Source organism: Hesperophylax consimilis, chromosome 7 (assembly GCF_061612785.1).
Source record: "Hesperophylax consimilis isolate HC1 chromosome 7, BYU_Hcon_1.0, whole genome shotgun sequence".
NCBI lineage: Eukaryota > Metazoa > Arthropoda > Insecta > Trichoptera > Limnephilidae > Hesperophylax > Hesperophylax consimilis.
The window spans coordinates 2,871,828-2,895,272 of NC_142842.1; the positions used below are offsets into that span (position 1 = coordinate 2,871,828).

Genomic DNA, 23,445 nt, shown 5'->3' on the forward strand with positions numbered 1-23,445 from the left:
ACCGATTTTTCAAAGCTCTGTTAGAAGATACTGAAGATAAAGAACATGATCTTATTTTGCATACTGAAGTACGTTGGCTCAGTAAAGGAAAGGTTTTTAAGATTTGTGAGTTTAATTGAAGAAATAAAAACATTTATAAACGATAAAATGGAAAATTATGATGAACTAGCTGACTCTCGCTGGCTGATTGATTTGGGATTTATCACAGACATCATGGAAACATTGAATTCTTTAAATTTGGAGTTGCAGGGGAAAGACAAAAACATAGCTGAAATGATAGGCTCTGTAAAGTCATTTAAAGCTAAATTGGGTTTGTTGATATCACATCTGCAGATCAATTCTCTCGTGCGTTTCCCACTTATGAAAAAAAAATGCTGGTAACAATGAATTAAACGGGTCATTATTTAGAAAGCATCTTCAAGTATTAAAAAAAACAGTTTGAAGAGAGATTTTTGCAGTTTACACATATCGAGCCAATTGTTTCCTTCTGCATCAATCCTTTTACTTGCCAAATAAATGTAATGTAAATGCCGCATGTATTGCAGAGTTTGTTTAAGGTAATACAGAAGAACTAGAGTTAGAAATTTGGGACCTTAAGAATGATATTTTGCTAAAATCTAATATCAGAGAACTTTTAGAATAGAGTGGACAGAAGAGTTCCAATTTTTGAAGAAAGCGGCATGTAAAATTGAATCATTTTTCGATTCGACATATTTATGCTAATCATTGTTTTCAAACATGAACTTAATAATATCAAAATCAAGATATATATATATATATATATATATATATATATATCTTAACTCACCGATGGGCATCTTTATGATTGTTTGCTAACAGGATTATCGTCATATTCCTAATTATGAGGCACTGTCCAATGATATGCAATGCCAAAGATTACATTGACATATTGATAAATATATATAAAGAACACAATTTTAAACTTTTTTCCACTTATTTTTATTTGACCGTGACCGGTTTCAGCCTGTTAGGGCCATCTTCAGACTGGTACAATTTTTGGCTTAAACTAGGGTTAATATACATAGGCAAATTACATTGAGGGGAGGGGTTAACATAGTAGGTTGATTTGAATTATGAGGGGTTTTTTCGTGAAATATGATATTTCCCAAATAAGTATTGTTATTTAAATTATTATTGTTATAAAAAAAAAAAAATAAGTGGAAAAAAGTTTAAAATTGTGTTCTTTATATATATTTATAATGGAATTCCACCACGAAATAACAGTTTCAAATATTGACATATTGATATTATATTTTTTGATAAAATGTTTTCTTGGTATTTTGTTTTTTGTTTACGTTTTGTAAATACATTTCTCTGTGCGTACACAATGTGAATAATAATTTTTACTATTTTGAAAAATTTTTTGTTTATTATTTTACTAATAAATTATGAATATAAGAAATTCAATTATGGGAAAATGAGAAGTTATGGAAGGAGTTTTTCGATTAAAAAATAGGTGGTCCCCGTCGCTCTACCGATATTTTAGAATGTGCTCTAGAGTACAAAAAGGTTGGGAACCCCTGGTCTAGAACATATGAATAATAACCGTTTATTCTTAAATGTACGACTGTTTGTTTTCTTAAATAAAATAAATAACTTCCATACTGATTTTCGCTGAAAATTTTAAAGTTTTGATTGCCAGGAGTGCTTAGAGAGTGGTTTGAATGATAAAAAAAGTCTGGTACCCCTGAGGAACACCTAATGCGTTATCTCTGCACTGGAATGAGATTTTTATCTACAGAGATTAATAAAATTTTCCACGCTTCACCTTCGAAACAAGGGGAAGGTTAATGTCTACACGTTATTTCGAACAATCCTCCCTGCTTCCTTTTCCCACGCCTTAACACAAATGTTGATACTTCTTATTGAAATTCTACACACACGTTCAAAATAGGAGGAAAATTACTGTCTACATCTGATTTCGAAAAACTCTGCATAAATCCAGGGCGATGCAGAGAAACTATTAAGTGGACAGCACTTCGGTACGTTCAAGAATCATTGAGTGAGGTGTTCACGAAACTATTATGTGGACATTGTAAGGGCAGCACTTCGGTACGTTCAAGAATCATTGAGTGAGGTGTTCACGAAACTATTATGTGGACAGCACTTCGGTACGTTCAATAATCATTGAGTGAGGTGTTCACGAAACTATTATGTGGACATTATAAGGGCAGCACTTCGGTACCTTCAGAAATCATTGAGTGAGGTATTCACGAAACTATTATGTGGACATTATAAGGGCAGCACTTCGGTACCTTCAGAAATCATTGAGTGGGGTATTCACGAAACTATTATGTGGACAGCACTTCGGTACGTTCAAGAATCATTGAGTGAGGTGTTCACGAAACTATTATGTGGACATTATAAGGGCAGCACTTCGGTACCTTCAGAAATCATTGAGTGGAGTATTCACGAAACTATTATGTGGACATTATAAGGGCAGCACTTCGGTACCTTCAGAAATCATTGAGTGGGGTATTCACGGAACTATTATGTGGACAGCACTTCGGTACGTTCAAGAATCATTGAGTGAGGTGTTCACGAAACTATTATGTGGACATTATAAGGGCAGCACTTCGGTACCTTCAGAAATCATTGAGTGGGGTATTCACGAAACTATTATGTGGACATTATAAGGGCAGCACTTCGGTACCTTCAGAAATCATTGAGTGGGGTATTCACGAAACTATTATGTGGACAGCACTTCGGTACGTTCAAGAATCATTGAGTGAGGTGTTCACGAAACTATTATGTGGACATTATAAGGGCAGCACTTCGGTACCTTCAGAAATCATTGAGTGGGGTATTCACGAAACTATTATGTGGACAGCACTTCGGTACGTTCAAGAATCATTGAGTGAGGTGTTCACGAAACTATTATGTGGACATTATAAGGGCAGCACTTCGGTACCTTCAGAAATCATTGAGTGGGGTATTCACGAAACTATTATGTGGACATTATAAGGGCAGCACTTCGGTACCTTCAGAAATCATTGAGTGGGGTATTCACGAAACTATTATGTGGACATTATGAGGGCAGCACTTCGGTACCTTCAGAAATCATTGAGTGGGGTATTCAAGAAACTATTATGTGGACAGCACTTCGGTACGTTCAAGAATCATTGAGTGAGGTGTTCACGAAACTATTATGTGGACATTATAAGGGCAGCACTTCGGTACCTTCAGAAATCATTGAGTAGGATATTCACGAAACTATTATGTGGACAGCACTTCGGTACGTTCAAGAATCATTGAGTGAGGTGTTCACAAAACTATTATGTGGACATTATAAGGGCAGCACTTCGGTACCTTCAGAAATCATTGAGTGGGGTATTCACGAAACTATTATGTGGACATTATAAGGGCAGCACTTCGGTACCTTCAGAAATCATTGAGTGGGGTATTCACGAAACTATTATGTGGACATTATAAGGGCAGCACTTCGGTACCTTCAGAAATCATTGAGTGGGGTATTCAAGAAACTATTATGTGGACAGCACTTCGGTACGTTCAAGAATCATTGAGTGAGGTGTTCACGAAACTATTATGTGGACATTATAAGGGCAGCACTTCGGTACCTTCAGAAATCATTGAGTGGGGTATTCACGAAACTATTATGTGGACAGCACTTCGGTACGTTCATGAATCATTGAGTGAGGTGTTCACGAAACTATTATGTGGACATTATAAGGGCAGCACTTCGGTACCTTCAGAAATCATTGAGTGGGGTATTCACGAAACTATTATGTGGACATTATAAGGGCAGCACTTCGGTACCTTCAGAAATCATTGAGTGGGGTATTCACGAAACTATTATGTGGACAGCACTTCGGTACGTTCAAGAATCATTGAGTGAGGTGTTCACGAAACTATTATATGGACATTATAAGGGCAGCACTTCGGTACCTTCAGAAATCATTGAGTGGAGTATTCACGAAACTATTATGTGGACATTATAAGGGCAGCACTTCGGTACCTTCAGAAATCATTGAGTGGGGTATTCACGGAACTATTATGTGGACAGCACTTCGGTACGTTCAAGAATCATTGAGTGAGGTGTTCACGAAACTATTATGTGGACATTATAAGGGCAGCACTTCGGTACCTTCAGAAATCATTGAGTGGGGTATTCACGAAACTATTATGTGGACATTATAAGGGCAGCACTTCGGTACCTTCAGCAATCATTGAGTGGGGTATTCACGAAACTATTATGTGGACAGCACTTCGGTACGTTCAAGAATCATTGAGTGAGGTGTTCACGAAACTATTATGTGGACATTATAAGGGCAGCACTTCGGTACCTTCAGAAATCATTGAGTGGGGTATTCACGAAACTATTATGTGGACAGCACTTCGGTACGTTCAAGAATCATTGAGTGAGGTGTTCACGAAACTATTATGTGGACATTATAAGGGCAGCACTTCGGTACCTTCAGAAATCATTGAGTGGGGTATTCACGAAACTATTATGTGGACATTATAAGGGCAGCACTTCGGTACCTTCAGAAATCATTGAGTGGGGTATTCACGAAACTATTATGTGGACATTATAAGGGCAGCACTTCGGTACCTTCAGAAATCATTGAGTGGGGTATACAAGAAACTATTATGTGGACAGCACTTCGGTACGTTCAAGAATCATTGAGTGAGGTGTTCACGAAACTATTATGTGGACATTATAAGGGCAGCACTTCGGTACCTTCAGAAATCATTGAGTGGGGTATTCACGAAACTATTATGTGGACAGCACTTCGGTACGTTCAAGAATCATTGAGTGAGGTGTTCACGAAACTATTATGTGGACATTATAAGGGCAGCACTTCGGTACCTTCAGAAATCATTGAGTGGGGTATTCACGAAACTATTATGTGGACATTATAAGGGCAGTACTTCGGTACCTTCAGAAATCATTGAGTGGGGTATTCACGAAACTATTATGTGGACATTATAAGGGCAGCACTTCGGTACCTTCAGAAATCATTGAGTGGGGTATTCAAGAAACTATTATGTGGACAGCACTTCGGTACGTTCAAGAATCATTGAGTGAGGTGTTCACGAAACTATTATGTGGACATTATAAGGGCAGCACTTCGGTACCTTCAGAAATCATTGAGTGGGGTATTCACGAAACTATTATGTGGACATTATAAGGGCAGCACTTCGGTACCTTCAGAAATCATTGAGTGGGGTATTCACGAAACTATTATGTGGACAGCACTTCGGTACGTTCAAGAATCATTGAGTGAGGTGTTCACGAAACTATTATGTGGACATTATAAGGGCAGCACTTCGGTACCTTCAGAAATCATTGAGTGGGGTATTCACGAAACTATTATGTGGACATTATAAGGGCAGCACTTCGGTACCTTCAGAAATCATTGAGTGGGGTATTCACGAAACTATTATGTGGACATTATAAGGGCAGCACTTCGGTACGTTCAAGAATCATTGAGTGAGGTGTTCACGAAACTATTATGTGGACATTGTAAGGGCAGCACTTCGGTACTTTCAGGAATCATTGAGTGAGGTGTTCACAAAACTATTATGTCTAAATTTTGTGTACATTATGTGGGTAGCACTTCGGTACCTTCAGGAATCATTGAGTGAGGTGTTTACGAATCATTTGTACGGTCATTTTTCAATTCACATAAATGTGCATTGCACACCATTATTTATTATGCAGCTGTATACCTATTTATAGTCGCTACAATTAAGACTACTAGAATTAACTTTACATGTATTCATCAAAACATTTTGCAGCCCTGCATATTCGATAAAATTTAAATTGTAAATGAATACGTTTATTTATTTATGTTTTTTGTATGTTTTTATTTAGTTTTCTAATAACATGTTTATATCTAGTATAAACCTTTTAACAATTTATTTCTATGACATTAAGGACACTTTACAATACATCTAAAACATTTCTTTATAGTATTTAGGCATAACCCACCTATTTGGGAGTGACTGTTTATTGCATATTTAAATAGGACATTCAAATTAAAAAACATTGTTAAAGACTGAAACCGATAGAGGGTAGGATGAGTGTTTCAGGCGAATAATTATTGCTTGTAAAATAATTGTTACCCTTTGTGCTATGCATAAAAAATCTTGTCTTAAAAACATTAGTTTACCAAAAAAAATAATAAAAAAATAAGCATTTATGTTACCCTAACGAAGAAACCATTGGCTTAGTAACATGCCGATTATTTTGATTAAATAGTGATGTTTACAAAGTATATTATTTTTATTTAATGTAAATGACGCCACGGAGTGATTATGCAATTTTTAAAGAAGAAATTACTTTTGTTTTTGTTTTATTTTGAAAATTTGCCAGAAATATCACGTACCTACATTTGATTTATATCGTGAGTATGTATTAAGATATGGATTATTCTTGCGACATCCTCCATAACAGGAAACAGTGAAGCGATACTGGATACAGATAAAGAGCGTCTGGTAGATTAATCCATACAAGATACAGGAGAAACGCTTGCACAAAATATTGCAAAACGATAAAATAGATTAAGATACCTAAATGGAAGAAAAAAAACAATTGATTTCAACTTTCAACGGGTGGGTAAAAGAAAATTTAAAAAGTTTATAATATCTCCGAAATGGCCTTGAAATTCTGAAAACTGTCGTACTTCTTGCACTGGCCAACCTGCCCCGAATTATTCAAAATTGATGTAAAACTTGCCATGTTTTATCACACTTGATGCTACAAGCCAAATTTTTTCAACGTTTTCCTACCTGAATTTGAATTAATTTTCCACATTTTGCAACAAAATCATTTGGTAAAAGTGCTGTAAAGTTGTGCACTGATTTAAAAATTCTAGACAGAAAATACAGTACCTACAATTTTCACGACGGACGCAAGAGATCACCTTTTTCACAAAGATTTTCAGCTTATAAATTGACTAGCAGAAGTTCTCAGCGTTTCCCGGGATTTACGAAGAGTTTTTCGAAATCAGATACAAACCGTGACCGCCCTCTTGTTTTGAAGGCCAAGTGTGCTAAATTTGAACAATCTCAGAATCAAACTGTAGATTTGTATAAAAAATTCATCTTGGAATGCAATGGCTTATACTGGACTGAAAACTTCAGCCGTCGCCTTAACCACTACTTGTTCAATGTACCACACGGCAGATCGGATGTTCTAGCACAGTATAATATGAAAATAGAAATTGTGCTTTTGAATGAAATATCTAAAACAGTGAAAGTGTTTAGTTACTCTTTAAAAAACCAAAAAACTCTTTGTATACCTTTCTCAAATGTATTTGTAAACCTTTCCAAAATACAAGATATCTTGTACTATCTTGTACTAATTTGTAATGTGTCGAACAACAATTTAAATAATTAAAAAATAATGAAATATGTCCTGTTCGAACGCTATCTTATAAAAACGAATCATGGATTGGTTCGTTCCTATGATTTGTGGTTTGGGTCAGGCTTCGGCTCGCAAGCGTATTATAATAATTTATTATACATGTATAATGTAAACAGATTTATATTATTAATGTAGTGGTTGTATATAATAAAGTGATGGAAACAAAGTTATTTGTGTTTTAATAAAATAAAGTTTGATAAGATTTCATTATTTAATCTATTTCCGTTGTATATCAACGAATATGTACGCAATAAAATGTAAACATTATATTTATTGGACAATTTGTATAGCGCCGCTTTTGTGAGATATCACCTCAGGGGCGCTTTATTGTAATAATCTATTTACAATATATACTCACCCTCTCTCTGTGAATGACCATTAGGTCATATCTACCTATTAAATTTAACTGTTGTTAGCATCACTTAAACTGGGCGAAGCCCAACTTAGTGCCGCCCGCAGGGCCTAGCAGCTAGTAAATATAAATACCAACTGCCCAAAATAAATACTAAAAAAGAGTAATAAGCCAAAATATACTGGTTTCTCCCAGTTTGAATACATCTGTTGGACAGAGAAATATTAAATTATATGCTACAAAATTATACAATGCTCTATCAAATCAAACAAAAAAAATAACGGAAAAAAATATATTTAAAACAAAAGTAAAAACATGGCTGAGAGAACAAAGTGATATTCAACTTACAAACATTATGAAGACGATGTAAAGACAACTTGAAACTACATACAAGAGTTTAAAAACTAAAGGCCGCCTCAGAACAGGAAACCCTAGTGAGGAGAAAAATTTAATATTTACTTATATTGTACTTTATACCTACAAATACCTACAAACTTTGCAATTGCAAGTAATAAAAAAATAAAATAAAAAATGGGAACTTCACTAGGTTCACCGACCTGGGTGCAGTAGCGCTGCTTTGACCACTGGCGGTAAAAATGAGAACTTTTCACCCTGTCGGTAAACAAGAGGACTACCTTAAATTTACTCCAATCCAAACCATACATAACCCCGTGCAAAGCCATACACGACATAAAAAAATGGATATATAATACTTAAGGTACGCGAGTGGAAGATACTCTCAGTATCGCCCTGGTGTAAGACCACCATTCAGAATTTGAAGGTTGCTTGAAATGGCTTTAGCCGTGTTAGGTGATCTGATATCAATAGTCAGGAACTCCCCCACCTTCCTCTTCCTCGTCTCATTCTTCTCCCCACCACCACCTTCAGTATCACAACATACCCCAATTGGGTATGCTATAGTCTCACTGGCTCCAGACGGTTTGGAGCAGTTGGGACTCTTGTGCAGTATTTGCATCAAAGAAATGAAAAGCACACTTTGTCATAAAACGCAATACACTTGCAAACACCGTGTACACCTGCTACATGTGAATGATTCCAACAAGTAGATACCATCACCGGTTGAAGCCCCGTCAATAACAATTATCTGTAATTCAGATAATTATTAAGTATATAAACAGATTTACGAATGAAGTCCTTCATCAATCAGTTTGTTGACTTCTACTAAATAACTATGAAGGGTGCGTTATTTCACTTATATTAACACTACTCACTAATTATTTTGTTTAAATTTACCAGTGATATCAATGTTTTCAAATCTCTCATTTTGGGAAACCGTAAAATAAATGTATTTTTGAGGCAATATATTATATCACCTCAATCTTTTTAGTGTCACTAAATTAATGTTCTATTTATACAGCTAAACATGCCATTGTAATATTTATACGTGTACAGAGTGTTATAATTACTTTATATAAAACAATAACGATATCACTTTTATAAAAGTTTTGACTTCGTCAGGGACAAAACATACCTATTGTCTTCTTTTGTTTTTAACCCTTCCTATCAATTTTTTTTTGGTTCACTATTGTGAACCAAAGTTTCCTACATTAAGTGTGCCGAGAATAATTTCCGTTTGCCCTCTCAACCATTTGTTTTTTTTTTTATGTAAATAAATATTCATAAAATGCATTTACTATGTGGTTTACGATTTAAACGCATAAATTTGTTTTGAACCGGTTTTAATAGTGTCCTTCCTCCATCTAAAATTCAGATATCTACACGTAGAAGCATTGAAATAATAAAATAATAATTTTATTTTATTGATTAACCAAATAAATTCATCTTTGTTTCTCCAGTAAACCCCTTAATTACCCCTTCCCTTTTGTTTACCCCCCACTTCAACACCAAAATATTAATGTGCATTTTTATAATGTAATTTTTTTTATATTTTTAACATTAAATTTTATGACTCCTCGCCGTGCCACCTTAATCTACTACTCTGTATAGATCTACCTAATATTCTTCTCTAATTCTGTTACATTTTGAACATATTGGTCTTTCTTTCAGCCGTTTGTTGTTTCTTTTGGTATTTTAAACCTAAAATGATTTAAGATTCACGTTTCCTCTTGAATACAGCCATTTCTTGAATATTTGATTGCCCTTTCAGCTATTTGTTGTATCTTTTGGTATTTTAAACCTAAAATAATTTAAGATTCACGTTTCCTCTTGAATACAGCCATGTCCTGAATATTTGATTGCCCTTTCAGTCATTTGTTGTTTCTTTTGGTATTTTAAACCTAAAATAATTTAAGATTCACGTTTCCTCTTGAATACAGCCATGTCTTGAATATTTGATTACCCTTTCAACCATTTTTTGGTTTCATGGTTGTTACTAATTTTCCCACATCAAAACTCTTATGCTTTCAGCTATGTCACGAAAATTTAAAACCACCCACGCTTTTTGTCGGTTCTGCTATCATTATTTGTTTGCCGCGTCAAAGGTTTTCCAGTTAACTCTGTATTTACCTTCTGCCATGTGTCGTTTCGTAAATTACGATACTGTTTCTTGTAATGCTACTTACAGTTTCCACCAAAAACAAATGGTCTGTTCCCAGGCGTCGCTGGAGGCTATACAACGTGGCAAGCCACCAACGAACGCGAGCTACGAATAATAAATCACGCCCTTTCTACACATGGCAAGAGATGTGTGCTTGAATACCTTCTTTAGCTTGCGGTCGAGTTTTAATCACAGTTAATTCTTAAACATTTCAATAGAGAGTTCATTATTATTTCGTTAATTTGAGTTTTGCTCCAGGCTTGACAGTATTCCTCGTGTTGGCGGTGCTCGCGATGGCCGCGGCTAACATCCCCGTCTGCCCTGAGCCGGAAGATGGCGGTGACGTCATCCAGTTCCCCAATATTGACGACTGCTCCACCTTCTGGAAGTGTGAGGAATTAGACCCCATCATCCAGTCCTGCCCGGGTGGCCTCTGGTACAACCCGGCCGAGGGAGTAAGTTCAACCATGATTATTATTTGTTAGAAGATCATCAGCTATATGTACTCTCTGCATCTCCTATGTTTCACCGCTTCTGTTGGTAGTCGCCTAGTTCATCTTCTTTTTTATGTCGGTTTCTCATTACTGAGGATCGTGACCCTCACTCTAATTTCGTTGTGAACAAGTCTCTTCCACTCCTCGCGGTTCTGCGATGCGTCGAGAGCCAAGAACAACGGCGCATTTCTTCCTATGTGGAATTATTTCCAACTCCCCATAATCTAAAATTTGCCTGAAAAAGAAGGGGTTTTGTTACAAATAAAATTACTCTGTACTTACTTGCGCGTTTATTGATCCCGAAACTATTAACTAAGAAAACAACACAAATAATAATGCAACGTTAGCTGGTCTGAGGCTTGTCACGGAGTGACGCTCCGCACCGCATCTCTCTAGATGGTGGCAGTGCCAACATTTCACAGTCTTCAACCGGTAAAATAGTTATCTGCCGTCCACAGGCATCCTTTTTTATTAATATATTAGCCAGGTCCTTCAGTTTTTGTATTTAATTACCGCACTGTCCTGAACCAGTAAAACCATAGCATCCGGAATTTAAGTATTTTTTCAGATATAGATCTTTTCACTTTTCAAATCTAAATGGTTTTGACATCTTAGTTAGTTTGAAAAATCTATGTGAAATTATTTTTTCTCTTGATGGTTTGCCTTTGGAATACGTTTTTTTTTATTTTTTTATTGATGGTTTACCCAAATTTTACTTTATCGTCATTTGTTTATTGTTATCAAGTTTAATTTGTACAACTCCAGTTTATTTTTTTCTTTCATATTATATTCAATAATATTATTGGTCAATTTATGGAAATAGTTCATTTACAATAAAGTTCTGCTTCTTAATTATTATTAAGCGTGTCAGTTGTTCCGCCTTCTGAAGAAATTATCAATCGTAAGGCGAAACAGGTACCACGCGTAACAATAATTACAAGGTAAAAAGGTTGTGTATAAATATCGACTTGATTTTTATTTTTATTTCATTGTTTTGTTTTTATAAAGGTATGCGATTATCCCGAGAACATTGAAGAGGGAGTTTGTGTGCCACCTGGAGAGCAGACGACGACAGAAGAGATCCAAGAAACAACTGAGCCAATTGAAGAAATTACAACGACAGAAGAGATCCTAACAACATATGAGCCAATTGAAGAAACGACGACTAGAATAGACTAGAAATGAGGAAAAACTACCGCTTCTAATTAAATAAGCATACTAGAAGTATTTCCAGCCAACATAACCGAGTCATTTTCAACAAAAAATAAATAAAATTAATATTTATTAAGAAATCCTTACACTCCCACACCTTTTTATAAATAAAACAAATAAACAGTTCCGCTTATAACGGGTTCGTGTAGAGGGCGCTTTAGATCGGTGTTTAATTTTATTTTATTCTGACACCACACAAGAGTTGCATTGTATAAATTCGGTGAGACTGTGGCACCCCCGATGAAGTGAATATTTGAAGTTATTCAACCTTACAGCAGATTTATTTTTTTGCACACATTTATCAATTTGCATAAGTACCTACTTGTATATATGTAGAAATAAACATAAAAATATGTTTTATAATTAGGAAGATGATGATTATGATGATGGTGATGATGACTACGACGATGATGATGATGATGATGATGATGATGATGATGATGATGATGATGATGATGATGATGATGATGATGATGATGATGATGATGATGATGATGATGATGATGATGATGATGATGATGATGATGATGATGATGATGATGATGATGATGATGATGATGATGATGATGATGATGATGATGATGATGATGATGATGATGATGATGATGATGATGATGATGATGATGATGATGATGATGATGATGATGATGATGATGATGATGATGATGATGATGATGATGATGACGATGATGATGGTGATGATGATGATGAATCCACACGGTACCCATATTATTTTATCAGTGACGTACTACAATAATTGGAAAGTAAAGAATGCAATTATTTTTATGAAAAACCTAATAAATGAGATAAAATCTTGTGGTACTTTGTTCTGATACGGACCTACATACTCCAACTTTATTCCAATATTTAGAATTTTAGAGGTCACACCTGTAGTAAGTGATTAATTATTTCACGGCTAATCAGTAATAGTATCTTGTTAGTAATTACTTTTCATTTAAATATCTTGGAATATTGTGCATAATCTCAAATCTATATTTCGGGTGAATTTTAGCAGAGATTAAAACTGCAAGACAATGTATATAAGATGTGCCTGAACGGCACAACAGCAGTAATTTGTTTAGTCGTCGGTTTATCTGTGTTTTCCTAGTGAAATTATCTATTACAATGAAAGGTAAGATCATTTTTCATGCAATAAATCATAACTTTCATATTTTCTTGAAGATGGAATTTTTGGTTAAAGAAGGATTAAAAGACGCTAAAACAATATTTGATCCATAATAAACACAAATTCAAAAAATACAGATTTTGGTTTGACCATTTCATGGTTTTTGTAAAAAAAAAACATATATTTTATTTTTTGAGCAATATGTAATATTTTGTTATTATAGTGGTAAGAATAATTAAGAATAAATAAATTTATATAGTTTATCTATTCTTAAATTTGTTAATGTTTATTATTATCCTGACAAAGAATCTCTCTCTCTCACTCGATGCCCCTACATAAGATGTTATTATTTTTAAACTTTTAAAGGAACTGTTAAAAGTTCAATGATTACAGAGAATGAATACATGCTTGAAAAATTCCAAAATATAGCAATAAATATGAACAGCGAACCCTGGAATATAACGTGTCCAAAATGTTCAACATATTGCCAAGTAACGTAAAAAAATTATAAATTTCCAAATAGATTCAGATTTATGCTGAAAAGATAGCTCATAAGTTAAATACTTTATACTAATCATTACTATCAATACATAGTTGTTATTTATTAGCATATTGATTAAGTGTTATTTTAGACTATGTGTGCCAATAATAATAATATTCTCAATATCTTATAAGTAACAACAATATTATCAATATATTTTTTTTATCTTTTCCGATTTTATGTCAGGGTTAAATCTTCCCCATAGGAAAAACTATACCCTTCCACACACTTTTCCACAAATGATCACCTAGTCCAGGTGTGGCGAACCTTTTTGGGCCCGCGTGCCAAAAATCCTCAAATATTATTTCTAGATTGTGTGGCGTGCCCAAGCTGTAAAAAAAATTAACCAAATAAATAAAAAAAAAGAAAAGTTTTTTTAAAATTTTTATTCATAAGCTTAAAAATTACAATAGTTTCATAAAAATAAAGTCATAATCAATAAATGTACATATTAGTTATTTATCAATGAGATTTTTGCTGTTGAAACAATCAATGGCGGGGAACATTGAATGAAATTTTCAAATGTAACGTAAGTTAAATTTGAGTTGAAACAACCCAATTCTGGTTTGAAAAAAATCAACAGAATGACTGTTACATTTGAAAAGAAAAGAAGAATATGAACGATTGTTCAGATATTTTTGAAACAACTGGTCAAATCAAAAAAATATATTTTTTAAACTTAAAAATTTAAAAAAAAAATTGTACTTGGAAATCGTTAGTGTGCCATCCAAATGATCAAATGTGCCACCTCGGGCACGCGTGCCCTAGGTTCGCCACACCTGATCTAGTCAATCCACATTATGCAAGTGCATTATATAAGCATAATAAATACAAAACAATACAAGAACAACACGTCAACTCACCAGAGATCAAATGGGAAAATAATTCACCGACTCCAGATATTTTCATATCAGAGCATTCGGCTCGGTAGAACTTCTAATTTGACCTATAAGTCCTACTGATCACTCAATGTAAATATTTAAAAAATCTTTCGTAATCCTACTTAAATCCTAATTAAAAAAAATAACTTATATCATTGATGTCGCTATTCCAAATTCCTGTAATATTCAAAAATCTGTTAATGAAAAAATAAGAAAATACACAGATTTAGGAAATGAAATAAAAAGAATTTGGCATTCTCAGACTATAAAAATATAACCATTCGTTATTTCGGCTGCTGGCATTATACCTAACTCTCTCATTAAAAATTTAGGCGTATTAGATCTATCAAAAAATTTAAATATAAAGATGCAAAAGTCGGTCATTTTGAATACATGTAGGATAACAAAAGATTTTTTAAATATTTATGTTGAGGGATCAGTAGGATTTATAGGCCCTGTTAGAAGTTCTACCGAGCCGAACGCTCTGATATGAAAATATCTGGAGTCGGTGAATTATTTTCCCATTTGATCTCTGGTGAGTTGACGTGTTGTTCTTGTATTGTTTTGTATTTATTTTGCTTATATAATGCACTTACATAATGTTGATTGACTAGATGATCATTTGTGGAAAAGTGTGTGGAAGGGTTTAGTTTATCCTATTTAACCCGGACAATAAAATCGGAAGTTAAATATTATGTACACATATTTACATTGTAATTGAACATGTACATATCCTGTTAACAAACTGCTTAATTGCATTTTAACGGGATAATACATTAAGAAAAGTTAAATGTAAAAATTATACATGGAAAATATTAAAAATGCACAGTGAAATAAAAATAATTAATATTGGTTTACTTTTAGCGCATTTTGTTTCGTTGTTATCTGTCAGTTCTTCAGTGTACGCTAAATGTATTTAACTTTATGGAAGTAGCAGAACTCCCCGACGTTTCTCGGGCTTTACAAAAACAACCCTCAACTGTAAAATTCCTCTTGTTTCGAAGGACAAGTACTCAAAATTTCATGAATCTCGGGATAAAACTATAGATTTTTATAAAAATCAAACAAACGCCGACCGCCACAGACAATCTTCTGTACATGAATAGCTGAAGAGAACCCGGTGTTGCTCGTGGTTATTAATGGTTTGGAGTAAAACTGGGTGTAGTTTCAAGGTGGAAATAATAATATTGTCAGTAATTGAAACGGTTCAATTATTTTTTTAGTTTTTAGGTATTTCATTCAATTCATCGTGATATGTCTACGTCATATAATCTCACCACACTCTATCTTCTTTCATCCGCTCTCTATGCCCAAGCAATCTAAACGTACCTTTCTTATTCTTATCTATTTCCCTTACATCAGACTTATGTGTATATATGCGCCTCGCTTTACCACAAATTATTACCTATGTCATGTCTTTCGCGGGTGACTTCTCCTTCTACTATCATTCCCTTTCAACTAATATCATTCACATACGCCTAAAGTTACAACACATAATTGTTTGATTTACTTGATTGTGCCATATCTTCCTCAGGCGTCTCTAACTTTTTTAACATCCACTTTATAATTCAATAGCCTTAATCAGTCAGCCAAGTAAGTGTGAAATATTATGCCCATATTACATTTCAAGAAAATAATAAAAATAAAAATTTTAAAGAAATATTGAGAATTAATGGTTTTATAAAATATTCAAATAAATTAAATTAACCTTTAGGATCATTTTCACAAAAACTTTTTTCTTCGTGGGATATTTTTAGGTGAATAATCAATCTGCTTAATATTATATGATAATCTTTAAATGCAAATTCAATTAACTGTTTGTTAGCCATGATGAATCATTAGAAACTCCAATTCATTTGTGAGAAGTCATCTTTATTTAAAAATAAGTCAAAAAGTGTAAATCTGTGCAAAAGAGAAATATCTGCGTACGAGTATTTGAAAAAATAAGTTTTCACAGAGCGAGACATCAATACATTTTAGTTCTACAATAAAATTATAGTTTTTAATAAAAACTTAATGTTTTCTTTATCTTTCAAAGTACCTAATTCAACAGAATAATATTTTTATAAAAATTTGTAAATATAACACCTGCCTTTGACACAAATTATTTTATAGTGTTTTTTGTATATAACAGGGGGCCTACTCAGATATATTGGGATATGATAATAATGGGTCTTTGATATTATGTACCTACCTAGTTATTTCACTTTTATACAAATCTTTGGCTTTGAGTTTGGATTTTTGAGAGATGATCTTTGAGCTTTAAACTTTGTTTTTGAGCTATGTGCTTAAGCTTTGAGTTTTGATCTTTAGCTTTGAGATTTGAGCTTTTAGTCTATAAGTATTACTTTATTTAATATAGTCTATTTTAATCTATAAGAAAAAAAATGATGACTCCTTCATTTGTACACGCAATTCCTTCATACAAAATTTTATAGCATATTAATGATCAGCAGAATCCATTTCTAGCCAAAAAAAATACCCTTGAAAATTCAAGTCTCTATGTCTATGAAAGGCGATTTTCAGCCCACTGTGCGGCGCTTAGTTGTTCGAAATCAGATGGAGACAGTCAGACAGTAATGATTCTCATATTATGAATGTCAAGTGTGCGAAATTCTGCTTTAAGGGGAGAAAAAAAACCTTTTTGGGTTATGTAATATAATGTGTATTTGTTGGGTTAGCTGGAAGAAATATGATGTAACCAATAAGCTATACCCTTTGTACTCCGTATTTTTATGAAATAAATATTTTTTTGAATTTGAATTTTCAATAGGGGTTGGGGGTTTAAGGAAATCTTATTAAGTGGAACGGCTGCACAACCCTTTTCACACAAAATTTAAATTTGGACTTGAGGACAAAATATCTAACAAAACTGAAATTTTTATTTTATTCGAAAGGTATAACAAATATCTGGTACGGATATCTGATACTTTCTTGAACGAATATACACGAATAAATAATATAATATAATAATGAATAGTATTTCTATAAAGTATATAAAGCTCCCTGCCCAAACATTGAGGGATCTATCTTTGAGGGGAGAAAAATTCCAGGTGGCGGAATCCGGTGCATGAGGGTAACAGTTGGGTTGGACGCTCCAAGGTTTGCCAAGGAAACCGCAACATCGTTATTCGAGATGCCAACATGTCCAGAAATCCAAAATAGAGTTACAATACAATAAGAATTATTTTTATAAAATAAATATTTCAATTTCCTATTCTCGTGGTCGGAGCAAAAAAGCTAACCGCTCTGCCAAAGAATTTAGCTTATTGGTTATGGTTATAAGACAGTGAAGTGGAATAATCAAATGTTTTGTGAATGACGAGGGAGCATTTGTGGAGCAGGCCAAATCCTACCCGGGAATTATCAGTGATCAGCACGGGCAAAGCCGCCCACATTATCAAATAATGTCAAAAAACTTGTTGTATAAAAAAAAACAAACTTGAGAAAATCTTTTTGTTCCTAGTTGTATTCGTGTTCCTGTTTGTTTGCGTGCTGAGTTTGACAGTGGCGCTGCCGGTGTGCCCTCCCCCTCCCAGTGAGGGCGGAGCGCCCACTCTGCCCAACCCTGCCGACTGCTCCACCTTCTACACTTGCTACAATGAGTTACCCGTGCTAATGGACTGCTTCCCAGGACTGTGGTTCAACCCTCTCATCGGGGTAAGACAACCTAACCTAACTTAACCTTTCCTAACCCAACCTTACCTAACTCAACCCTGGCAACTGCTTCACCTTCTACATTTGCTACAGGCTGTAGCAAGAAGTCCGTGATTATGGACTGTTTCCGGGGAAAGACAACCAACCTAACCCAACCTTATTCAATCTAACCTAACCGAGACCGACCTAACCAAGCTTAACCCAGAAGACTGTTTCGCTTACATGGACAGCTCTTTCGGGGGCTGTGGTTTAACCCAACATTCGGGGGTCCAACCTAAACTAACTTAACCCCACCCAACCCAACCCGGATGACGGCTCCACCTTTATGAAGAGTTTCCCAAGGTTGTGTTTGGAACCAACCAACATGACCTAATCACGGACAGATATAGATCATCCCATGAATAATAGAATCAAGAGATAAGGTCCATGAACCATCATTATTATGAAACTGCGTGTACAAAGAGGTGGCCAACATCGTGCATCTATACTACTGCAAATAAAATCTATATCTAATTTTTACTTGCTCCGCCGCTTTGACAGTCCTTACAGTTTGGTCGTATCGGCATCTCCTTTATTTCTATTATCTAAGGTCTCATATTACGTTTAGTCAGTTTCTCATATCAACGGTCTTCGTTTGCAGGTGTGCGACTACCCAGTGAACGTGGACGGAAGCAATTGTCTTGCCCCCACCACAACGCCCGAACCCACAACTGAAGAGGTAACCACTACTGTTGAGGAACTAACAACTGAAGCCACTCTATAATACTCTAATGTAGCTAAAGCTGCATAACTTGTACCTTAAAATGGAACCTCACTTCTATTGATTCTATACATTAATTAATAAAAACAAAAACACGAACTTGTTCTTTATTCAAACATATAGGTTTTTACCTTTACTGGTGAGTAAAATAATGTGAAACAGTTTTTTCGTAACTATTTAAGATTCGAAAAGGTTGCAACAACTTTGCGGATTTTGGGACAATATTTAAAAAAACGTGTAGGTACCACCTGCTCAAAATGATTCCTATAGAGCACAATTCTTTTTAGAATTCCCGGCGAAACTTTAAAACAGCTCCCCACAACACTTTACTAAACTGATAATATACCCGTCGTAAATCGTAGCAAAGTAACGCTTTAGCGTGAAAAGCTTTGAAGAAAAAAAATCGAACTGAAATTTCCTTTTATTAATATTATTTTTTATTTTTTCTGAAACTTTTGGGTTCCAAAACTATTCTTGCCAGATTACGCTCCGACGCATTTTAAAAGACAATAAACAGATGATAATAACCACGTACCGATCAAATGTGACCAAAAAAATCAGAATAAGGAATTTGATTGAAAAATATTATGTCTTTTAAAATAAATATTCATATAGATTATAGATTAACAATCGTTGATTCTGAATTTATAAGTTATATTATAAATAATTATGTGTGGAATTAATTAATCATTTATTTATTAATTGGTTTATCGATTAGTCGGCGGTTCTGACAGATTTTATGCCCCTACGTCACGGGTCGGTAGGCCGCGTGCATTAGAATGCGGACAATTTTGTGCACGGGTTACCATTGTGGTATACAAATTATTTCTAAAGAATTCTTTTTTTTGGAAATATTGTGAAATATTAAAATTTGGATTTATTGAGATCATACCTACCTAAGTGAGATTGACCTTACTGTTAACCGACAAAACCAAGGTACGTATGACGTCACGTGTTAGTTTGAGGGTGAATTTCATTATTATTTTTTTTAATTTACTGGAATACCTTATTACATACTCGTAAGCCAAAGCTAAAAAGTTAAACAAAAAATGCTAAGAAACGTGATATAGATTAATCAGTTTCCCCGCTAGTACCACTAGTTTTACGGACACCATGTACATATATATTTGTAAGTAGAGGGCGTATATCACCTCCGTCTCATCTGTACGGTCCTCCTAGACGCTGGAACAAGACGGAGCGGAGGTATCCAGTCTTGATATGTGGTTGAAAAATGTTTGTTTGTTGAAAAACATGTCACCTGTCAGCAAAATTACATCGACATTTCTACTAAAAAAAATTGCTTTGGAATCGCCAGTTAAAGATTATTAACCTTCATAGACCGCACTTGGTGGGATAGAAGGTATTTCTAGTAATGACAGATACTGATTTTGGTATTTCTTTTTTAGTAGGATTGAAGATAGCATAATTGACATGATCAATCACTTTCACTTTATAATTAATTTAAAATTATTGTGCTTAAGTTCATCCGCTCACGGGGCAACTGAAATAAAAACCAGTTGGCAACTCAAGTTGTTATCCTGCGTATTTCAATGGCGGTCCGCACACGGGCAACTTAGGGCCCGTTCCCACTTCCGTTTTCAAATCGGAGGCGGGTCCCGTTTTAAAAACGGATGGCCAATGGCTCTGTTCACACTTCCGTTTTAAAAACGGACCATACTCTACGAAAAAAAATAATTGTCGATTCAACCAAAACATGTTATTTGCTCATTTTTCAGTAATGGTGCGCAATGGACGACGATGAAGCTCTTATTGTCATGTGGTACTTATTAAAAAGAAGGAAAAAAGTGAAAAGAAAATTTTGGGTACACCCTCTGTCATAGCTGAATGATTTTCTGTGGGAATTTTCCAAGTGTTAATTGGTGAGTTGAGAAGTGATGAACTAAAGTTCTTTAATTATTTTTGAATAATAATGATTGGATTATTTATATAGCGCCGTTTTCACCGCGAGAAAATCACCTCAAGGGCGCTTAATGGCTTAAGAGAATGTCTATCACTTCCTTTAACCATCTACTGGAATGAGTTTCAGAGAGCTTAACATATCAAAATACAAAATTGAGAGAGTGCATCTGTCCTGAAGAAAGGCTATCGATATTTTAAAGTAAGAAAACAATACTCAAATATTTTTTTATTATTTGTTTATTAAACTAATACGCTCTTCCGTGCATCGTGTATCTCATTAAAGCTTTAAAATTAAAAAAAAAAGTAAACTTTAAAAAATTAAAATATAAATCTTGATTCACAAAAGTTGTGTACACCAAGTGTTTTGTTTTTATTTAGTTAAAAATAAAATATTACTATACTCTTTCTTCGACCAGTGGTATTAAATTTTCGGGATTTATTTCGTTATCCATTATTGTAGTTTTGATTTATTTACTTAACAAAATAACCAAATACAAGCACGCAGCGTGCCTGCTTCTTTGCGACTGGGAGCGGGCGGGGAGGGGTGGGGGTGTGGCGGGGACTCTGTCGGAACGACTAGACAATAAGTGTGAACAGCTTTATACAACACTATGAGTGAGCGTGTTCCGACACGATTTGAAAACGGACGCGCTGCGCTGGCGAGCCATCCGACAAAAAATGTCGGATCCGTTTTCAAATCGTGTCGGACAAGTGCGAACAGCTCCATACATTCACTACAGCCACTAGGGCATCCGTTTTTAAAACGGGACCCGCCTTCGTTTTTAAAACGGAAGTGGGAACGGGCCCTTACCAAAAAACAGTTTTCAACCAGTCACTCGCAACTCCGCCTGCGCTTTTTCAGTTGCCAGTTGCCCATAGATATGTCAGTAAAAGAAATTTGCAATTTGTCTATGCCTCAAGAGCTGTCAGATTACGATATGTCCGAGCAGGAAAACATTAAATTTGTTCGGGAGGTTGAAAAATTCTAGTCTATTTACGACTATAGTCATCGTCATCAACACTTCATTCTGCAGACATTTTTAATGATATATTTTATGATAGTGACAGAAGACAGTAGGAGTGTTCTTCTTCACTCTATGGTTAAACAAGCTTAGATAATTTGTGAAATCGTTAACTTGAGTTGCTCCGGGAAAAAAACTCGATTGCCAACCAGTTTGCAACCGGCCACCGGCACTCGGCAGTTGGCAACCAGTTTCAGTTTAGTTACAGTTGCCTCGTGAGCGGATGGACTAAGTCGTATTAATCTTGTCTTATTTTCAATGACCGGCGATTTTATAAAACGTGATTTCTGATTGCTTTAATCACATTATCAATCAAAGCACAATATTTGTAATAGAACCGCACGGAATCATTTTATAATAATATATTAAAATAAGTAAAAATTTTATCGCATTATGAAATCAATTAATTTCACTGATTGACGTAATTAAAAAAAAGTAGACTATTTTTTTTATCGATTTTGTAATCTATTTAATGACATTACCTCCAAGGCCATTATAAACAATTTGCACGCCAATTATAATGTAATTTTTTTTCTAATACGATTTTTTAAATGTAGATAATGAAAATAATATTTATGCTGTAACCAATGCCGATGGCGATATGTGTTGAAAATACATTTTTTTGTTTTTAATTTAAAGGCACCGGATAGAAAAATGATATTTACGTTTTTAAGTACATATAGTTGAATTCCTATTATGTTTACTTGATTGAATGAAATAGAATCTTGGAAGTGTAAATTAACTCACTTCCCGACATCCGATCGAGTTGAAACTCGCCAATGCACTCCCAACTTTCGGTGGAACTCACGCACACACACGCACTTCACTGAAAGTGGACGACATTATAAAAATTTACATTTGTTCATATAAGAAATAAATCTGGGTACCATTTAATTAGGATTTGGCAGTGATAGCGGGGTTCACTCATTTTAGTCAGTCCCTAGGGAGGAAGGTTAAATCCTCAGTCAAACCAAAAAAAAAAGTATTTTAAATACAAAAAAAAAATAAAAATAAAAAAAAATTAAAATAAATAAAAAAAAAAAAAAAATACATCTATTAATAGTGGTAACAAAAATTTTGTTTTAAAAGGGTTCATGTTTTACTCAAAACAGGCTCAGGATCACTTGTGACGTCCGCTACGATTTACTTAGCGGAGGTCAGGACCAGGTGCGGCTCGCGCTAACGTTAACTCGTGCGCTGAACCGCCAACAAAATTGAAGAACATTTTACAGCTTATAATAAAAAAATTTAATTATAAAATTACACACAATCTTTATAAATATGTAAAAAAAAAAAAAATCTATTAAATATATTAATTTGGTTGGGAATAATCTATTGCGGACACAAGCTTTGCTTCCCGCATGACGGCTACGAACCGAGGCACATACCATTCGAGTCGATATGGATAAACGCATCGAATGGTCATTTTGTATGAAGCTCCTACCATACATCGCTAAACCGTCATATCACACAAAATGTATCGAAAAAATTTTCCCTGAACGGGCGGCGTTCGGCTTGAAGATGACACGAAGAGAATCGAGGGTGTCC

At 34.6% G+C, this 23,445-nt stretch overlaps 2 protein-coding genes across 2 annotated transcripts; both read left to right on the top strand.

Moving 5' to 3' along the window:
- The first annotated feature begins 8,916 nt into the window (after positions 1-8,916).
- On the top strand, positions 8,917-12,150 carry LOC149422158 (peritrophin-1-like). Its single transcript, XM_089633633.1, has 3 exons — positions 8,917-8,965; positions 10,543-10,739; positions 11,787-12,150. Exons 1-3 carry the CDS (start codon positions 8,959-8,961, stop codon positions 11,955-11,957), a joined length of 375 nt encoding a protein of 124 aa, XP_089489759.1. The 5' UTR covers positions 8,917-8,958; the 3' UTR covers positions 11,958-12,150.
- Positions 12,151-12,284: 134 nt separating this feature from the next.
- On the top strand, positions 12,285-18,985 carry LOC149422159 (peritrophin-1-like). Its single transcript, XM_089633634.1, has 3 exons — positions 12,285-13,122; positions 18,005-18,198; positions 18,836-18,985. Exons 1-3 carry the CDS (start codon positions 13,116-13,118, stop codon positions 18,956-18,958), a joined length of 324 nt encoding a protein of 107 aa, XP_089489760.1. The 5' UTR covers positions 12,285-13,115; the 3' UTR covers positions 18,959-18,985.
- Positions 18,986-23,445: the final 4,460 nt, after the last annotated feature.

Coding starts and splice junctions, on each gene's coding strand:
- LOC149422159 (XM_089633634.1), top strand. Junction 18,199..18,835: donor GGTTCAACCCTCTCATCGGG/GTAAGACAACCT, acceptor CTTCGTTTGCAG/GTGTGCGACTACCCAGTGAA.
- LOC149422158 (XM_089633633.1), top strand. Junction 10,740..11,786: donor GGTACAACCCGGCCGAGGGA/GTAAGTTCAACC, acceptor GTTTTTATAAAG/GTATGCGATTATCCCGAGAA.